The sequence below is a fragment of the Dipodascopsis tothii genome (genome assembly GCF_038497935.1).
Source record: "Dipodascopsis tothii strain CBS 759.85 unplaced genomic scaffold V1510scaffold_5, whole genome shotgun sequence".
Taxonomy (NCBI): Eukaryota; Fungi; Ascomycota; class Lipomycetes; order Lipomycetales; family Lipomycetaceae; genus Neoaidaea; species Neoaidaea tothii.
Window position 1 is genome coordinate 264,869 of NW_027117989.1, and position 14,246 is coordinate 279,114.

General features: G+C 65.1%; 8 protein-coding genes across 8 annotated transcripts; 2 read left to right on the plus strand and 6 right to left on the minus strand.

Annotated features, from left to right (window-relative positions):
* Positions 1 to 372: 372 nt before the first annotated feature.
* V1510DRAFT_361343 (nuclear and cytoplasmic polyadenylated RNA-binding protein pub1) lies at positions 373 to 1,803 on the plus strand (the record flags this gene model as incomplete). The annotated part of the gene is made up of 2 exons (XM_066931059.1): positions 373 to 964; positions 995 to 1,803. 2 exons carry the CDS (start codon positions 373 to 375, stop codon positions 1,801 to 1,803), a joined length of 1,401 nt encoding a protein of 466 aa, XP_066790732.1.
* Positions 1,804 to 1,946: 143 nt separating this feature from the next.
* V1510DRAFT_412094 (P-loop containing nucleoside triphosphate hydrolase protein) lies at positions 1,947 to 3,561 on the minus strand. Its single transcript, XM_066933010.1, has one exon. It carries the CDS (start codon positions 3,380 to 3,382, stop codon positions 2,048 to 2,050), a length of 1,335 nt encoding a protein of 444 aa, XP_066790733.1. The 5' UTR covers positions 3,383 to 3,561; the 3' UTR covers positions 1,947 to 2,047.
* Positions 3,562 to 3,751: 190 nt separating this feature from the next.
* On the minus strand, positions 3,752 to 5,705 carry V1510DRAFT_412096 (mitochondrial 37S ribosomal protein mS47). Its single transcript, XM_066933011.1, has 3 exons — positions 5,364 to 5,705; positions 5,073 to 5,225; positions 3,752 to 5,038 (listed from the first exon to the last, which is right to left on the minus strand). The coding sequence occupies exons 1-3, from the start codon at positions 5,454 to 5,456 to the stop codon at positions 3,794 to 3,796; spliced, it is 1,491 nt and encodes a 496-aa protein (XP_066790734.1). The 5' UTR covers positions 5,457 to 5,705; the 3' UTR covers positions 3,752 to 3,793.
* A 213-nt stretch (positions 5,706 to 5,918) lies between these two features.
* V1510DRAFT_412098 (DnaJ domain-containing protein) lies at positions 5,919 to 6,916 on the minus strand. The gene is made up of 2 exons (XM_066933012.1): positions 6,673 to 6,916; positions 5,919 to 6,637 (listed from the first exon to the last, which is right to left on the minus strand). Exons 1-2 carry the CDS (start codon positions 6,730 to 6,732, stop codon positions 6,239 to 6,241), a joined length of 459 nt encoding a protein of 152 aa, XP_066790735.1. The 5' UTR covers positions 6,733 to 6,916; the 3' UTR covers positions 5,919 to 6,238.
* Positions 6,917 to 7,227: 311 nt separating this feature from the next.
* Positions 7,228 to 7,836, minus strand: V1510DRAFT_412102 (40S ribosomal protein uS14). Its single transcript, XM_066933013.1, has 4 exons — positions 7,742 to 7,836; positions 7,552 to 7,621; positions 7,404 to 7,503; positions 7,228 to 7,349 (listed from the first exon to the last, which is right to left on the minus strand). Exons 2-4 carry the CDS (start codon positions 7,611 to 7,613, stop codon positions 7,341 to 7,343), a joined length of 171 nt encoding a protein of 56 aa, XP_066790736.1. The 5' UTR covers positions 7,614 to 7,621; positions 7,742 to 7,836; the 3' UTR covers positions 7,228 to 7,340.
* Positions 7,712 to 8,804, plus strand: V1510DRAFT_412104 (uncharacterized protein). Its single transcript, XM_066933014.1, has 2 exons — positions 7,712 to 8,164; positions 8,196 to 8,804. Exons 1-2 carry the CDS (start codon positions 7,966 to 7,968, stop codon positions 8,672 to 8,674), a joined length of 678 nt encoding a protein of 225 aa, XP_066790737.1. The 5' UTR covers positions 7,712 to 7,965; the 3' UTR covers positions 8,675 to 8,804.
* Positions 8,805 to 9,181: 377 nt separating this feature from the next.
* Positions 9,182 to 11,124, minus strand: V1510DRAFT_425099 (armadillo-type protein; the record flags this gene model as incomplete). Its single annotated transcript, XM_066935122.1, has 8 exons — positions 9,182 to 9,549; positions 9,583 to 9,705; positions 9,738 to 10,490; positions 10,524 to 10,646; positions 10,678 to 10,791; positions 10,824 to 10,944; positions 10,976 to 11,061; positions 11,097 to 11,124. 8 exons carry the CDS (start codon positions 11,122 to 11,124, stop codon positions 9,182 to 9,184), a joined length of 1,716 nt encoding a protein of 571 aa, XP_066790738.1.
* Positions 11,125 to 11,733: 609 nt separating this feature from the next.
* Positions 11,734 to 14,195, minus strand: V1510DRAFT_291400 (YjeF N-terminal domain-containing protein). Its single transcript, XM_066930669.1, has 2 exons — positions 13,828 to 14,195; positions 11,734 to 13,781 (listed from the first exon to the last, which is right to left on the minus strand). Exons 1-2 carry the CDS (start codon positions 13,931 to 13,933, stop codon positions 12,070 to 12,072), a joined length of 1,818 nt encoding a protein of 605 aa, XP_066790739.1. The 5' UTR covers positions 13,934 to 14,195; the 3' UTR covers positions 11,734 to 12,069.
* Positions 14,196 to 14,246: the final 51 nt, after the last annotated feature.

Here is a 14,246-nt window from a genome sequence, read left to right on the forward strand (position 1 = left end):
CGCGTCCGTAGACTTTGTGCCAGAGAGCCGTCTGCGGCTGTCTGCCCCAGACGCCCGCTTCCCCGGCCCTCTACACAACGTCGGCACGGTCTTCGGGCGCCGGCCGCCAGATCATTGCCCTCGTCGCGGCGGCCGCTCGCTGGCGGCCTCCAAAAGCGCATCACCAAAAAATTTGAGCGCTCGTTTTGGGTCCGGCTACCAAACTTCCTCCTTCTTTACACCGTCTCTCGTCGGCCATCGCGTCCGTGCAGCAGGGTGTGAATCGCCTAGAGACTACGTCTGTCGCCCCAGCTTGTCCCTTTAGGTGGACCCGCGGCCGTACTCGACCGCCCGTGGATCGTCGTCGACCGAGGCCAATCTCCACCGATCGCAATGGCGTCTCCCGCGCCCGCCAGCGACGGCCCGTCGCCGCCTGCGGTGCCGACGCCGCCGGCCGAAGACGCGCTGCCGTCGCCGCCGTCGCCGGCCGAGCCCGCAGCGCCAACTGAGCCGGCTGAGCCGGCCCCTGCGCCGCCGTCGTCGCCGCCGGCACCGCCTTCGACGCCGCCGGGTGGCCGCAATGCAGGCGGCCCCGCCGCGCCGACGCCGGCAGCCGTCCCCGCGACCGCGCCGGCACCTGCCGGCGATGCCCGGACGCCGCCGCCGGCGCCCGGCGGCGGCGTGGCCACGTTCCAGCAGAAATCGGACGTCAACAAGCGCGTGCTCTACGTCGGCGGGCTCGACCCGCGCGTGTCGGAGCCCATCCTGCGCGAGATCTTCGAGGTCGCCGGCCACGTGCTGGGCGTCAAGATCATCCCGGACAAGTCGCACAAGGGCTTCAACTACGGGTTCGTTGAGTACGACGACCCGAACTCGGCGCAGGCCGCCTTGCAGACGCTCAACGGACGGCACATCCACCAAAGCGAGATCAAGATCAACTGGGCGTACCAGTCGCACGCGGCCGGCCCCAAGGAGGACACGTCGAGTAAGTGGCGCGCAGGGCGCGCTGACGCAGACCACTACCACATCTTCGTGGGCGACCTGTCGAACGAGGTCACGGACGAGATCCTGTCCAAGGGGTTCTCGCGGTTCGCGTCCATGTCCGAGGCGCGCGTCATGTGGGACCTCAAGACCGGGCGGTCGCGCGGCTACGGCTTTGTCTCGTTCCGCGACCTGGCCGACGCCGAAAAGGCAAAGTCGACGATGGACGGCGAGTGGCTCGGCTCGCGCGCGATCCGCTGCAACTGGGCCAACCAGCGCGGCGCGGCCGCGCCCGGCCAGGCCGGCGCCTACGCCGGCATGCCCGCCACGCCCGCGGGCCCGGCCAACGGCCTGTCGTACGACGTCGTCGTCCAGCAGTCGCCGGCGTGGCAGACAACGGTGTACATCGGCAACCTGTCGCCGTACACGACGCAGGCGGACCTGGTGCCCATGTTCCAGTCGTTCGGCTACGTCTACGACGTCAAGCTCCAGAACGACCGCGGCTACGCGTTCGTCAAGCTCGACACGCACGAGGCCGCCGCCATGGCCATCGTCCAGCTCTCGGGCATCGCCGTCAACGGCCGCCAGATCCGCTGCTCGTGGGGCAAGGACACGCGCGGCATCCCGGGCCCGCCCGGCCACGGCATGCCCGCCAGCCCCGGCCCCTACGCGGCCGGCTACGCCGGCTACTACGCCCAGTACGGCCAGGGCGCCGACATGTACGCCGGCTACCCGCCGCCGGGGCCGCACGTGCCGCACCACGGCCACCACGGCCCGGCCGGGAACGGCCACGGCGGCTACGGCCGCCAGGGCAGCGGCGGCAACCGCTACTACCGATCATAACCGCATCTCAGCATTCCCCTCCTCGCAATACCTTGGACCGCCACGAACGCGCCGGGCCCGGTGCACTGGTCATGTGCCTCTGTCGTTCTTTGCCCCGGCCGCGTGCTCTAGATATCCACAGCTGCAAGCGAAGCATCCTAATGTACCAATACGAGATTTTATTGCAAAAGTAATGATTATATAACAATTTCATATGTACATACCATCTCACATCGCCGGACGCGTCCGGCCGCAGCCTGCCGGCCTACTCGATGATGCGAGTGATCATACCGGTGCCGACGGTGCGGCCACCCTCGCGGATGTTGAAGCGCAGGCCCTCCTCGATGGCGATCGGGTAGGTGAGCGTGCAGACCATCTCGACGTTGTCGCCGGGGGCGACCGAGCGGGCCTCGCCGTCCTCGGTCATCTCCTGGCCCTCAATGAAGTTGAGGACGACGGTGATGTCGGCGGTGCGGACGAACATCTGCGGGCGGTAGTTGTCCGAGAAGGCCGAGTGGCGGCCGCCCTCCTCCTTGGTGAGGATGTAGAACGACGCCAGGAACTTCTGGTAGGCCTTGATGGTGCCGGGCTTGGCGATGACCATGCCGCGCTTCATCTCCTCGCGGCGGACGCCGCGGAGGAGGATGCCGGCGTTGTCGCCGGCCATGGCCTTGTCGAGCTCCTTGCGGAACATCTCGATGCCGGTCACGGTGGTCTTCTGGGCCTGCTTGTTGTAGCCAACGATCTCGACTTCCTCGCCCTTGGCCAGGTTGCCGCGCTCGACACGGCCCGTGGCGACGGTGCCACGGCCCGAGATCGAGAACACGTCCTCGACGGGCATCAGGAACGGCTTGGCCATGTCGCGCTCGGGCGTCGGGAAGTACTCGTCAACGGCGTTCATCAGCTTGAGGATGGCCTGCTCGCCGATCTCGGGCTGCTTGCCCTCGAGCGCGCACAGGGCCGAGCCCATGATCACCGGCGTGTTCTCGCCGTCGAAGCCGAACGAAGACAGCAGCTCGCGCATCTCCATCTCGACCAGCTCCAGCATCTCGGGGTCGTCGATCGTGTCCACCTTGTTGACGAACACGACCAGGTTCTTGACGCCGACCTGGCGGGCAAGCAGCACGTGCTCGCGCGTCTGCGGCATCTGGCCGTCGGTCGCGGCCACCACAATGATGGCGCCGTCCATCTGGGCGGCTCCGGTGATCATGTTCTTGATGTAGTCGGCGTGGCCGGGGCAGTCGACGTGCGCGTAGTGGCGCGTGTCGGTCTCGTACTCGACGTGCGCGGTCGAGATGGTGATGCCGCGGGCCTTCTCCTCCGGCGCCTTGTCGATGGACGAGTAGTCCAGGAAGTTGGCGTAGCCCTTCTCGGCCAGCACCTTGGTGATGGCCGCCGTCAGCGTGGTCTTGCCGTGGTCGACGTGGCCAATCGTGCCGACGTTGAGATGCGGCTTGGAGCGGTCAAACGTGGCCATCGAGCGCTGGAACTGCGCGCGCAGGCCCTGCTGGCAGCCAATGGCCGGCGCGGCCGACGACGCCTTGCTCAGCGAGCGCAGCGCCGCGCGGCCGGTCGCCGAAAACGACTTGAAGAGAGACATGGTCGTGGTGGTCCTCTCGAATTTGTACTAGACGTCCCTGAAGTAGCCCTGGAAGACCGCCTTTAGAAACGCTGGCAATTGAGACGAGAAAGCACTCTGCGTGAGTAAACCAAAAAAGTGGAAGAGAAGGAAGTCGAAAATTTTTTGAATTTTTGTCGGTTCCGGCGCAGAGGCGAATTGGGCCCGGGTAACGGCTCGGACCGCGCAACCGCGCAGCCGCTGCGCGCCTGTGCCACAGCCGCCGCGCGCAACGGTGCCGCGGCAGAAACCGGCGCCCGAGCCGCACCGGCCGGCGCTAGCGCGCCGCACTCGGTGCGGCGCGCCATTGGGCCAGCGGCGAGCCGCACCAGGTGCGGCGCCGCCTACATCCAAAAAGTGAGATGTTATGTAATTACAGAGCCAATGCGGTCCTCAGACCCAGTTGACCAGCTTCTCCTCCTCGTAGCCCTTCTGAGGCTGCGTCTTGCGGTCGAGGATGTCCGCGACCTTCTGCTTGACGCCGACCTTGCCGCGGTACTCCTCCACAAAGTACTTGACGATCTCGTCCTTGGTCATCAGGAACGAGCTCGAGTCGGGGTCCTCGCCCAGCACGTATGCGCGCACTTCGGCCTCCGTCGGCAGGCCGTTGTTGTACGGGTACTGGTCGTACGTCGTCTTGAGCGCGTCCAGGCCCTTCCAGTACTCGCCCAGGGTCTCGGCGTCCGCGTCGGTCGCCTTGAAGAAGCGCTCGTACGCGTCCAGCTCGGTGATCTGGTCAAACGAGGCCGGGTCCCACTGCGGCGTCGACGCCGGCTTGTCGATCACGCGCGCGGTCACGCCCGCCACAAAGTTCGGGTTGCGCATGAACCGCGACGACAGCTGCATGTCCTTCTTGAACGCGGTCATGATGTCCCACGACTTGCCCTCGCGCACGGCGCGCAGGGCCACGCGCACGCTCGTCGGCGACTTCTCGCGGATGGCCGCCAGCGCCTTCTGGGCAAACTCCGAGCCGTCGGCCTCGAGCGCCTCCAGGATCTTCTCGACCGAGTCGTGCTTGAAGCAGTCGTCGATGGTCTTGCGCGCGGCGCCGCCGAGCGGGTTGACGTAGTCCGCCGGCAGCTCGGTCGCAAAGTCGTTGATGGCCTCGTTCACGACCGCGTTGAACTTGGTGTAGTCCAGGCCCTCGAGCCGCAGCTCGCGCAGCCGCGCCTCCAGGTCGTCCAGGAACCGGCTCTCGACGTAGTGCGTGGCCACGCCCGTCATCAGCGTGTCGATGCCCGACGCACGCTCGCCCGTCATGGCAAAGTACGTGCCGAGCTCGCCGTCCAGCCGCGAGAGGAAGAACGACGTGCCGACGTCGGGGTAGAACCCGATCAGCGTCTCGGGCATCGCAAACACCGTCTTCTCGGTCGCGATCCGGAACGGCGTGTGGCCCGCCAGCCCGACGCCGCCGCCCATCGTGATGCCGTCCATCAGCGACACAATTGGCTTCGGGTACGTGGCGATGATGTAGTCCAGCAGGTACTCGGTCGCAAAGAACTCCGTTGCCTTCTGCGATCCCGCCTCGCCCTCGGCCTTGATCAGCTTGGCCAGCTCGGCGATGTCGCCGCCCGCGCAGAACGCCCGGCCCGAGCCCTTGAGCACGATCACGTCCGCCAGCTCCGACTTGGACCATTCCTGCCGTCAGCGCCGCCGCCCCGCGCCTACTTACCACGAACCGCGGCACCATCTTGGTCACCATCGACATGTTGAGCGCGTTCAGCTTCTTTGGCCGGTTCAGCAGCACCTCGCGCAGGCCCGAGTGCGACGAGTACAGCACGTCGTCTGCCACGTTCTCAAAGTCGTACGTCTTCTGGGTCGACATCTGTCCGTCAGCTTCGCCTATTGGCTGTCGCCGGCCATCGCCAGCCCGCTGCCGCGCCTGGCTCTCGCCGTGTGTCCGGAAGCCGTCGCCACGCCTGGCAGCGGTCGTGGCCGTCGGCGCCATCGTCTCTTCACCTACCTGACGGGGAAGGGCGCCTGTCAAAATCTTTGCACGGAGCGGCATCGCAAATAACCGGGATCTGCCCGCCACCGTCCGTGAGCAAGCAAACATTTATCGTAGGGGGGTGAGGATGAATATATACAAGCGAAGGGGTACCGTATATAACGTGTCCGCTATATACCTCGGCGACTGCGCAGTCGTGGGTGGAGTGTGGAAGGCAGGTATTGGCACTGAAAATTGACGATGGTAATTTTACACAGTCCAAAGCTTTCTACGAGAGCGTAGCGTTTAGCCTACGACGACACTCTCAACGCCCGACAGCGACAGCAGGGCGGTGGCCTTGTGTCGCTCAGATGGCTGGGTGCCGATGGTCTGTGGCGCTGTCTGGTGCGGTGGGCGCGGTTCGGAGAACCGGCTGATCGGCGCTGCAGCCGCTACGCCGCTTCCGCAGCCGCGGACGGCCCGGAAGCGGCAGAGAAGTCCATAGGACAGTAGAGATCGCTGGCCGGCTACGTGTGGCGGTGGATGCCGACCTGGTGGGTTCAGGGAGGCTTGAATAGGCTGCGGGGTCGTGGTGGCTACGTCAGTGAGTCTGGACCGAGGCACAAATATGATCGGACAGACTGGACAGGCCGCCGGACGCCATAGACAGCGGCGTAACGAACGGCAAGCGCGCAGAGCCGTTCCCGATCGATTGCGAACGAGTGCGTCGCTTCGGTCGGTCGGCTAGGCCGCCCAGACTGGCGCAGATTGCCGTACAGCCGGTCGTCAGACTGGTCTACGTTTCGCTTCTGAGGCCGCTGTCGGCGTGATCACATCCTTTAAAATCCCATTATGCTGTCGTATGCTGCCGTCTATGCCCTAGTGTACACTGTATGATGCGTCGGAGACGCCTATGCGGTCGCGTTCTGCGCGTTCTTGCGACGGATGTCCAGGTCCCGCTTCTTGCGGAGCATCAGACTCTGTTCCTTGAGCCGGCGGATCTTGTCGGCCCGCCGCAGATCGGCGGCCGTCGTCGTCGGAGCCGCGCGTTCCCGTTGCTCCAGGTCGTCCTGCATTTTCCGCCGGTTGACGTCGTACTTTTCGCGCCGGAGACGATCGGCCGCCTTGGCCGCGACCTTGGCATCGTACGTCGCCTTGTGCTCCTTGTCCGTCAGGACCTCGTAGACGACCGAGAGAACATGGAACATCTCGACAGCCGCGACCGAAGAGTTCTTGTCGGGGTGGTATTTGAGCGCGGTCTTGCGGTACGCTTTGCGGATCTGCGTATCATCGGCGGTAGTCTTCAGTCCCTACCGTCAGTCTGTTGCCATCGTGCTCCACTTACGAGAAGGTCGTAGAAGTCGTACTTGGCCGAGATCTCTTCGATCTCCTGCTTGGAAGCCATGTTGACTGGGCGACTGATGTATCAGCTGGAAGGTAGGGAGTGCGGCGTTGGGCAAAAATATACTACCCAAGCCGAGTGCACACAAGCGTAGCGGACAGGCACCGAACTCTCGAGGCCACGCGGCTACGAGCAGATTCCTGAAGTCTGCCAACAGACAGCGAACCCTGCGAATTCTGCCTGAACGTCCCGCGGGGCTACAGCGGTTCTACAGCGCCGAGGCGTGGAAATTTCTACTTGCTTCGGCCAGCAAATTTTTTGTTGCCAGTGCCAGAGTGGGAAGTCCGCCAGTGACTCGTAGGGCTGTCTGCATAGACTGACGGATCTGTCCCAGCCGTCCAGCATAGTCGGGCATTCGGCAGTCGATCCATTGACGGGCTCGGTCCAGGTCGCGGTCTGGTCCACGTTACCGTTCACAGCCGCTCTCGACAACAAGCGTTCGCGGCCATGTCGGCGTCGTCCAAACTCGGTCCGTCCGATTTGCTGCTGCACTGTGTATACTATGAAACATATTTTATTGCATTACACGAAAAGCCGGAGAGAAACCGCTACTTTGCACTAATATATAAGATGTAACGAGGTCAAACTTTTGTATGATAATGCGCACATATTTATCGGTTCTGAATGGTCAGCGCTGTCGTTGGGTCGATTGTGCGTGTGCACAGTGTACATACCTTGACGAAACCGATGTCCTTGGCGTACTCGCGGAAGCACTGTCTGCAGATGTTCAGACCGTACTTGCGGATCAGACCAGCGGTGTGAGCGCAGACACGGCTGTTTCGTTAGCAGCTGGGTCGAGACCACGCAATGCGTGCTACATACCACTGGCGGGAGCCCTTGCCGTACTTTCTGGGGTGAGAGTACCAAACGTCTTCGTGAGCCATATTGAAATCTGTTTCGTCGTCAGCACGTCCCGAGTCGTGAGCCATCGAGGAGCTCCAGCGAGAGCTCGAGCACAATGCGCTGCGGCTCTGCTGGTGTCCTCGCCGGCGGCGAGCGCGCCTGGTCTTACCGGTTGTTGTGAACTGGCGAGTTGTTCGATGATGAGATGGAGTGAAAGGAACGGACACGAAAAGTAGGCACCCTATACAAAATTCGACATTGGACAGAAAAAAGCAGTCACTTCGACGTGGCGCCAGCCCTAAGGCACTAACCCTAGATACGCGGCTGCTCGCCCTAACCCTGTATTTACATGCCTCCCGATTGTCCGATTATGTAAGCGCGCCCCTCGCCCTGATGACGACGTCGCACGTCCGACCTCACACGCGACGCATCCACAGCACCATGGGCAGAGACTCGGACCGCTCGCACATCCACATGCGCGACACCAGGACCGCCCTCTTCTTTGAGGAGTGGGTGTCCACGCATCTCCCGGACGGCAAAATCGACGTCAAGTCGCTCTACCAGCCGATCAACCCCGAGGACGAGGACGACAGTAAGTAGCCGCGCGGCCGCGCTGACCGCAGTCGTGCCCGACCAGCACGCCGCGTTCGCCATCTCGCTCGCCCGCAGCCGCAACGGCGTCCACCACCACCACCGCCACCACGTCATGCCCACCAACGGCCCGTCCATGCTCGGCGGCGGCACCAACAGCGGCCCCCGCACGGTGTCGTCGGCGCTCTGGCGCGACCTCGACCTGCAGGCGCTCTACAACGTCCCCCCGACCGGCAACCACAACCCCGACGACCAGATCATCCTGCCCGACTCGTACCGGATCCTCACCAGCGGCGGCGGCCCGGGCGAGTTCTTCCGCGAGCGTCTCAACCCCGACGGGCTCGACCTCGACAGCAGCCAGCTCGACGAGATGGACGACGACGACGACAACGACACGCTCAACGGCGACGACTCGGCGCGCGCGCGCACGCTCAGGTACCCCGTGCACCGCCGCGCGCACGGCTCGCCCAGCGCGCCCGGCCGCCGGCACCGCTCGGGCACGCCGCGCTAGGCCGGCCGCGCCCAACTGCATCTACGGCGTTCCGGTGTTTGTCTACTGATTGCGGTAATTTATTAGATTAGTACAAATCCATTTTCTTCCAACCGCCGGCCCGCGTCTGCGGGCGCTGCGGCTGCTATTGCACGATGTAGGATTGCCAAAAACATTCGAAATAGGTAAATCAACAGGAGAAATCGACAGTAGATAACCGAAGGCGCCGCCCGGGTCCCATCCTCGGTACCGGGCCATTGTCTGTAGGGCTGCGGGCGCGCGCTGAGAATTAGAACAGCAAACATTATAATGAGCGTGGTGAGGGACATCTGTAGCGTCGTCCTCGGCCGTGTGGCGTGCTTGTCTTCTATAGCAGTGTTCGTGCGGAGTTCCAGCTCAGCAACGCGCAGCATGCTGTGGGCAATGACGGCTGCGACGGTAATGAGCGGAACGTCCTGGTTCGAGATGTGTCCTAGCTTCCCCGCATCGGCTTCCTTCCACGTCCCGGCATCCTGGCGGACGCATGCTCTACTCCTTGGTGACCCCGATCAGCTTCTGTACACGCTTGGCCAGGCCAATGATCTCCGTCTCGGCCTCCAGGTCCTCGCCGTCGGCGACGTTGTCCTCGGGCGCGGCCTCCTGCCCGCCGTTGGGCACGTCCAGCTCGGACACGGGCATCTCGCGGGTCGACAGCAGCCGGGTCGCGTTCATGACGTCGTTGCTCTGCTCGATGAGCTGTAGGAGCTCCTTGTCGCTGCCCTCGACGAACTGGAGCAGCGTCCAGATCGCGATGTGCTCGAAGATCAGGTCGTTGCTGTTGAGGAACCGCGACAGGTAGCTCTCGATGCCGCCGTTGGGCTTGGTCCACGACTCGATGAACGCCGCGTAGTTGTCGACTGCGCGGTCAGCGGGCGCGCGCGGACACTTACCCTTGGACGACAGGTTGCCGATGGCCGCGCCGCTGTTGCCCTGGACCTCGGGGTTGTCCGAGTCGGTCAGCGGCAGCAGCACGTCCAGGATCTTGATCGAGAGCAGGTACGACTTGAGCTCGTCTGGCGTCAGCGTGGTCCGGCCGCGCACTTACCGCTCAGCGCCAGCACGGCGATCGCCGCCGTCATCTCGCTCTGCACCGACACGGGCACGGTCAGCACGATCTTCATGCACTGGTCGACCGCGCCGGCGTCGACGATCGCCTTCTTGTTCTTCTCCGAGCTCGCGGCGAGATTGCGCAGCGTCGAGATCGCGTGGCACTGCACCTCCTCGTTCTCGCTGCTCGACAGCAGCCGCACGAGCGGCTTCAGGAAGCCGGCCTCGATGATCGGCGACTCGTTTTCGGGGTGGATCGAGATGTTGCGGATGCACGCGACCGACGACAGCACCAGCGGCGGGTCGTTCGACGACTGCAGCAGCCGCAGCAGCGGCGGCAGCCCGCCGGCCTGGACGATCTCGATCTGCGACTTGTCGTCCGACGCCAGGTTGCGCAGCGCCAGGGCCGCCTGGCACTGCACCCGCGACGCGCCGTTCTCCATCAGCCCGACCAGCGACGACACCAGCCGCGGCTCGGTCTCGGCCAGGATCTGGCGGTTGTTGCTGTCCACGGCGATGTTGCTGAGCGCGGTCGTGCAGTAGTACTGCACGTCCTGGTCGCTCGAGCTCAGCAGCGAGACCAGCACCGGCGTCGCCCCGGCGTTGACCAGCTCTTGCCGGTTCTCGTCCGAGTGCGTCATGTTGAGGAGCGCGCCGGTGGCGTTGCGCTGCACGCGCTTGTCCTTGGACTTGGCCAGCTTGGTCAGCGGCACGAGCGCGCCCGACCGCGCGATCTTGACCTTGTTCTCCTCTGCGACGTCAGCGGCGCCCGCACAGCACCTACCGTGTGTGGCGAGGTTCGTGATGCAGCCGACGGCGTTGCACTGGACCTCGATGTTGCTCGACTGCATCTGCTTGATCAGGGGCTCCAGCCCGCCCATCTCGACGATGAGCACCTTGTTTTCGTCTGCGGTCAGCGCGCCCACGCCCGGACTTACTGTTGACGGCCAGGTTGCCGAGCGCCGCCGAGGCCGCGCGCTGGACCTCAAAGTCGGGGCTCTGCGACAGCAGCAGGATCGGCGACAGCGTCTCCTCGTTGACGGCCGGCACGTCTGCGGTCAGTCCGCGCCGCACGCGCACGTACCCTTCTCTGTAATCTCCGCGAACGCCAGCGCGGCGCTGCGCTGGAGGTCCACGTTGGACGAGTACACCAGCGTGGTCAGCGCCCGCAGCGGGCCCGACGTGAAGAAGTCCTCGTCCCCGCGCTGAGGTTAGCACAGCCAGCCCGCCACTCACGTTCTCGAGGTACTGCAGCAGCACCGAGACGGCTTCGCGCTCGGACTCGGCCAGCAGCGGCGCGTACAGGCGGTCCTGCGAGGGGCCTAGGGTCAGCCTCGGCCAGCCAGGTTCGACATACCCCCGCAGCAGCTACAGCATCCTCCCATTGTGCCCGAACTTTAGTTTGCTAGGTGATTCGGCGTGTGTGTCGGCTCTGGTGCATCCAACGGTGCGCTCGTCGGGCACGCAAGTCCTGGGTCGAGTGCTAGACGGTCAGCGCTGGTCGGTCGCAGACCGGGCGCGCGCTGGGCAGCCGGCCGCCGGCCGGACCAGCTCGCTTAGGCAGCGATGGTCGCCTGCCAGGAACACGGCCCCGCTGAGCCGCACAGTGTCCGTGCCCGTGCCGCCGTCGGCGTCGCCCCGGCCGCGGCCCCGCCGCCGCCGCGGCATCCGCACGCCGGCCCGCCCGTCCGCCGGCCTCGTCCGATTCACGTACCGGTTCTGCGTGCGTCTGGCTCGCGGTCTCGTCTGCGGCATTAGTATCCGGTCCATTCGGCCGATTAGTGCTCACCTCTACTGCCTAATCGTCTTCTGCGCCGCGGACCTGTTCTACAGTCGCCGCTGGATTGATTTCGGCTGTGGTCCTGACGGAGCGAGCGTTCGGTGCGATGGAGGTGTCGAGTATTCGAAATTATCGATAATTTCGGGCTATAGGGTGCAGGATGACCTTTTTTTGATTATGCCCTACGCTATGAGCTCCCCCAGCTGCTGACGCTAGATGGGAAGTCGGTGTCTTGTGCGTTTGTTTTGTCGAGATAGACGACGTTACAGATACGGCATGTGTCTAGCCCGTTACGGACGACAAAACATCAGATGGGTGCTAGATTAGTGATATACGAACTAATTAGCAGCGATGGCCGGCGGTGCTTGTGCTATAAGGAGTAAGTGAGTTACTGGATGCAGTAATCCGCAAACAAAGAGATCTGGCGGGCGGTGTCACCCAGCGGCGTGCGGGTGACACGGCGGGCCCCGCCGCAGAGGGTGGGGCGCTTGCGCCGCATGACGTGCGGCGGAGTGGGTCTGCGCGCCGCACTCCGTGCGGCGCAGAACGCTTAGGCAGTACGTACATCCAGCCCGACGAGCCACTCGCAGCCGAACGGGATGCCGCCCGCGAGCAGCGCCCCGTCCGTCTCGTTCTCGGGCCCGGTCATCTCGGCCTTCGTAGCCGCGCCAAACAGGTGGCGGAAGCCCGCGCGGGGCAGGCCGATGTCGCCCAGGCTGATCTGCCAGCCGGCGTCGTTGTCGGCCGCGGACGCCTGGCGCGCGGCCGCGTCGAGCAGCCCGCGCTTGGGCACGCCCAGCGCGACCACCCACTTGACGTTCAGCGACCGGCCGACCTCGGCCAGCCGGCCGGTTTCGGGGTCGAGCCCGGCCGGGATGTCGAGCGACATGGCCTGCGCCTTCTGCTGGTTGGCCCAGTCGACGAGCTCGACCACGTTGGCCAGGTCGTCGCCCCACAGCTCGTCCACGCGCAGCTCGTGCCCGCACAGCGCGTCCACGATCAGCTCCGGCGGCGAGTCCAGCGCCGACAGCAGCTTGGCCAGCTGCTGCGGCTTGGTCGTGCGCCCGCCCGCGTAGCGGAACGCCTTGAGCTGCGCGCGGTACAGCGCGGCCAGCTCGTCCGACTCGGCGTCGGCCACGCGCGTCACGCACGCCACCACCCGCACGTGGTGGTTCACCAGCTGGCGCCCGGCCGCCAGCGCGCGCGCGCCCGTCCGGTGGCACTTGCCGATCAGCATCACCACCACCGGGAACGAGTTGTGGTTGCTGCTGCTGATGCGCCGCGGGCCGCCCAGCGCCTGCATGGCCACCGCCGACACCGCCCGCCCGGCGTTCTCGCACAGCTGCGTGTCCGTGATCGCGTACTCGGCCATCGTCGCCTGCTCCAGCGCCGTGTACGACTCGGACGACAGCACCGGGCACACCGTCTTGGTCGCTTTGATGTAGAACCGCGCGCCGGACGCCGGCGGCTGCCCGTACGGCCGGCTGCGCCGCTGCGGCGCCGGCGCCGGCGTGTCGCACGTGTCGGTCGACACCGACGACACGTCGTCCGCAATGCCCTCCCACCCGTCGCCGCGCAGCTCGAGCGCGGTCGCGTAGCTTTCCAGCACGTTCTCCTTGGGCTTGTAGTCCTTCCGCGGCTGCTCGCGCGTCAGCCCCAGCTTGCCGAGCCGCTCCGTGAGCCCGACGGTGTTGAAGTCGTCCTTGATGGTCTGCTGCTTCTTGTTGAACGCCACCAGCCGCTCGGCCGCGGGCGTCGAGTCCGCCAGCCGGATCTCGTCGAACACCGTCTTCTTGTCGAACCGGTCCAGGTTGCCCTGGAAGTCAAACTCGGTGTTCTTGAAGTCCGTGATGTCGCCTGTCGCCCACCCGCTGTCGCCGTTGTCGGTCCGCCGCCGCTGGTGCGCCGGCGTGTTGGCGTTGGAGTGCGTGTTGTTGCTCTTGGACCGTCCGTGCGGCGGGAACTTGTCGCCGCGCTGCTTGGTCGGCGTCGCCAGCTGGTCGCTGTCGGCCGACCGGTCCGCCAGCGCCTTCTTCTTCTTGGCCTCGCCGTCCGCCGCCGGCGTCGCCTCCCGCGACGCCTCGAACGACAGGATCGCCGGGTCCACGAACGCAGCCTTCACGGGCGCCGCGGCGCCGTTTGCCGGCGGCCGCACGTCCTGCAGCACCGGTGCATCCGTCGCCGCGATGATCTCCAGGTCCGCAATCAGGCTGCCGTTGATCGAAAACGACTCGAGCCTGCGCTTGCTCAGCGGGATGTACACTGTCCGTCAGCTGCGGCCCTCGCCCGCTCCTGTGGCCTAACGTACCATTCGACAGCTGCAGGTCGGTGCCGACGATCGACGTCACCACGCCCTGCACCTCGGTGCCATTGTGAAGCTTGACTAGCACACGGAACCCCGTGAACTCTGCCATCGTGCAGGAACCGAGTGGCGCACGTTTCGCGGCAGCGCTCAGGCAGCGATCGGCAGTCGGCCGCTCTCCGGCAGCTCGGGTGCTATCGCTCGCAGCACACACGCCGCCTCGTAGGCCGCACACGCTCTAGCCGCACGCAGTCACCCCGCCCGCTTGCTCAGCGAGCTGATTGAGCGCCTGGTGGCGAGACGCGCGGTCCTGGAGCCGTTCGTGGCGGTGTTTGTCTGAGGGGTGTAGTCGTCGCTCGGTAAGCGTACGGCTCAATCGTGCCCGCCGGGCGGTAAATTTCGCTAACGTGTGCTCAGCTGCAAAG

Excerpts from the sequence above, each read along its gene's own strand:
- V1510DRAFT_412096 (XM_066933011.1), bottom strand. The coding sequence starts at position 5,456 with ATGTTTGCTTGCTCACGGACGGTGGCGGGCAGATCCCGGTTATTTGCG. Across the intron at positions 5,226-5,363 it reads CAGGCGCCCTTCCCCGTCAG|ATGTCGACCCAGAAGACGTA; the intron begins GTAGGTGAAGAG and ends GCTGACGGACAG. Across the intron at positions 5,039-5,072 it reads AGATGGTGCCGCGGTTCGTG|GAATGGTCCAAGTCGGAGCT; the intron begins GTAAGTAGGCGC and ends CGCTGACGGCAG.
- V1510DRAFT_412094 (XM_066933010.1), bottom strand. The coding sequence starts at position 3,382 with ATGTCTCTCTTCAAGTCGTTTTCGGCGACCGGCCGCGCGGCGCTGCGC.
- V1510DRAFT_412104 (XM_066933014.1), top strand. The coding sequence starts at position 7,966 with ATGACGACGTCGCACGTCCGACCTCACACGCGACGCATCCACAGCACC. Across the intron at positions 8,165-8,195 it reads CCCCGAGGACGAGGACGACA|TCGTGCCCGACCAGCACGCC; the intron begins GTAAGTAGCCGC and ends CGCTGACCGCAG.
- V1510DRAFT_412102 (XM_066933013.1), bottom strand. The coding sequence starts at position 7,613 with ATGGCTCACGAAGACGTTTGGTACTCTCACCCCAGAAAGTACGGCAAG. Across the intron at positions 7,504-7,551 it reads GGCAAGGGCTCCCGCCAGTG|CCGTGTCTGCGCTCACACCG; the intron begins GTATGTAGCACG and ends CTAACGAAACAG.
- V1510DRAFT_291400 (XM_066930669.1), bottom strand. The coding sequence starts at position 13,933 with ATGGCAGAGTTCACGGGGTTCCGTGTGCTAGTCAAGCTTCACAATGGC. Across the intron at positions 13,782-13,827 it reads CGACCTGCAGCTGTCGAATG|TGTACATCCCGCTGAGCAAG; the intron begins GTACGTTAGGCC and ends GCTGACGGACAG.
- V1510DRAFT_412098 (XM_066933012.1), bottom strand. The coding sequence starts at position 6,732 with ATGGCTTCCAAGCAGGAGATCGAAGAGATCTCGGCCAAGTACGACTTC. Across the intron at positions 6,638-6,672 it reads ACGACTTCTACGACCTTCTC|GGACTGAAGACTACCGCCGA; the intron begins GTAAGTGGAGCA and ends GACTGACGGTAG.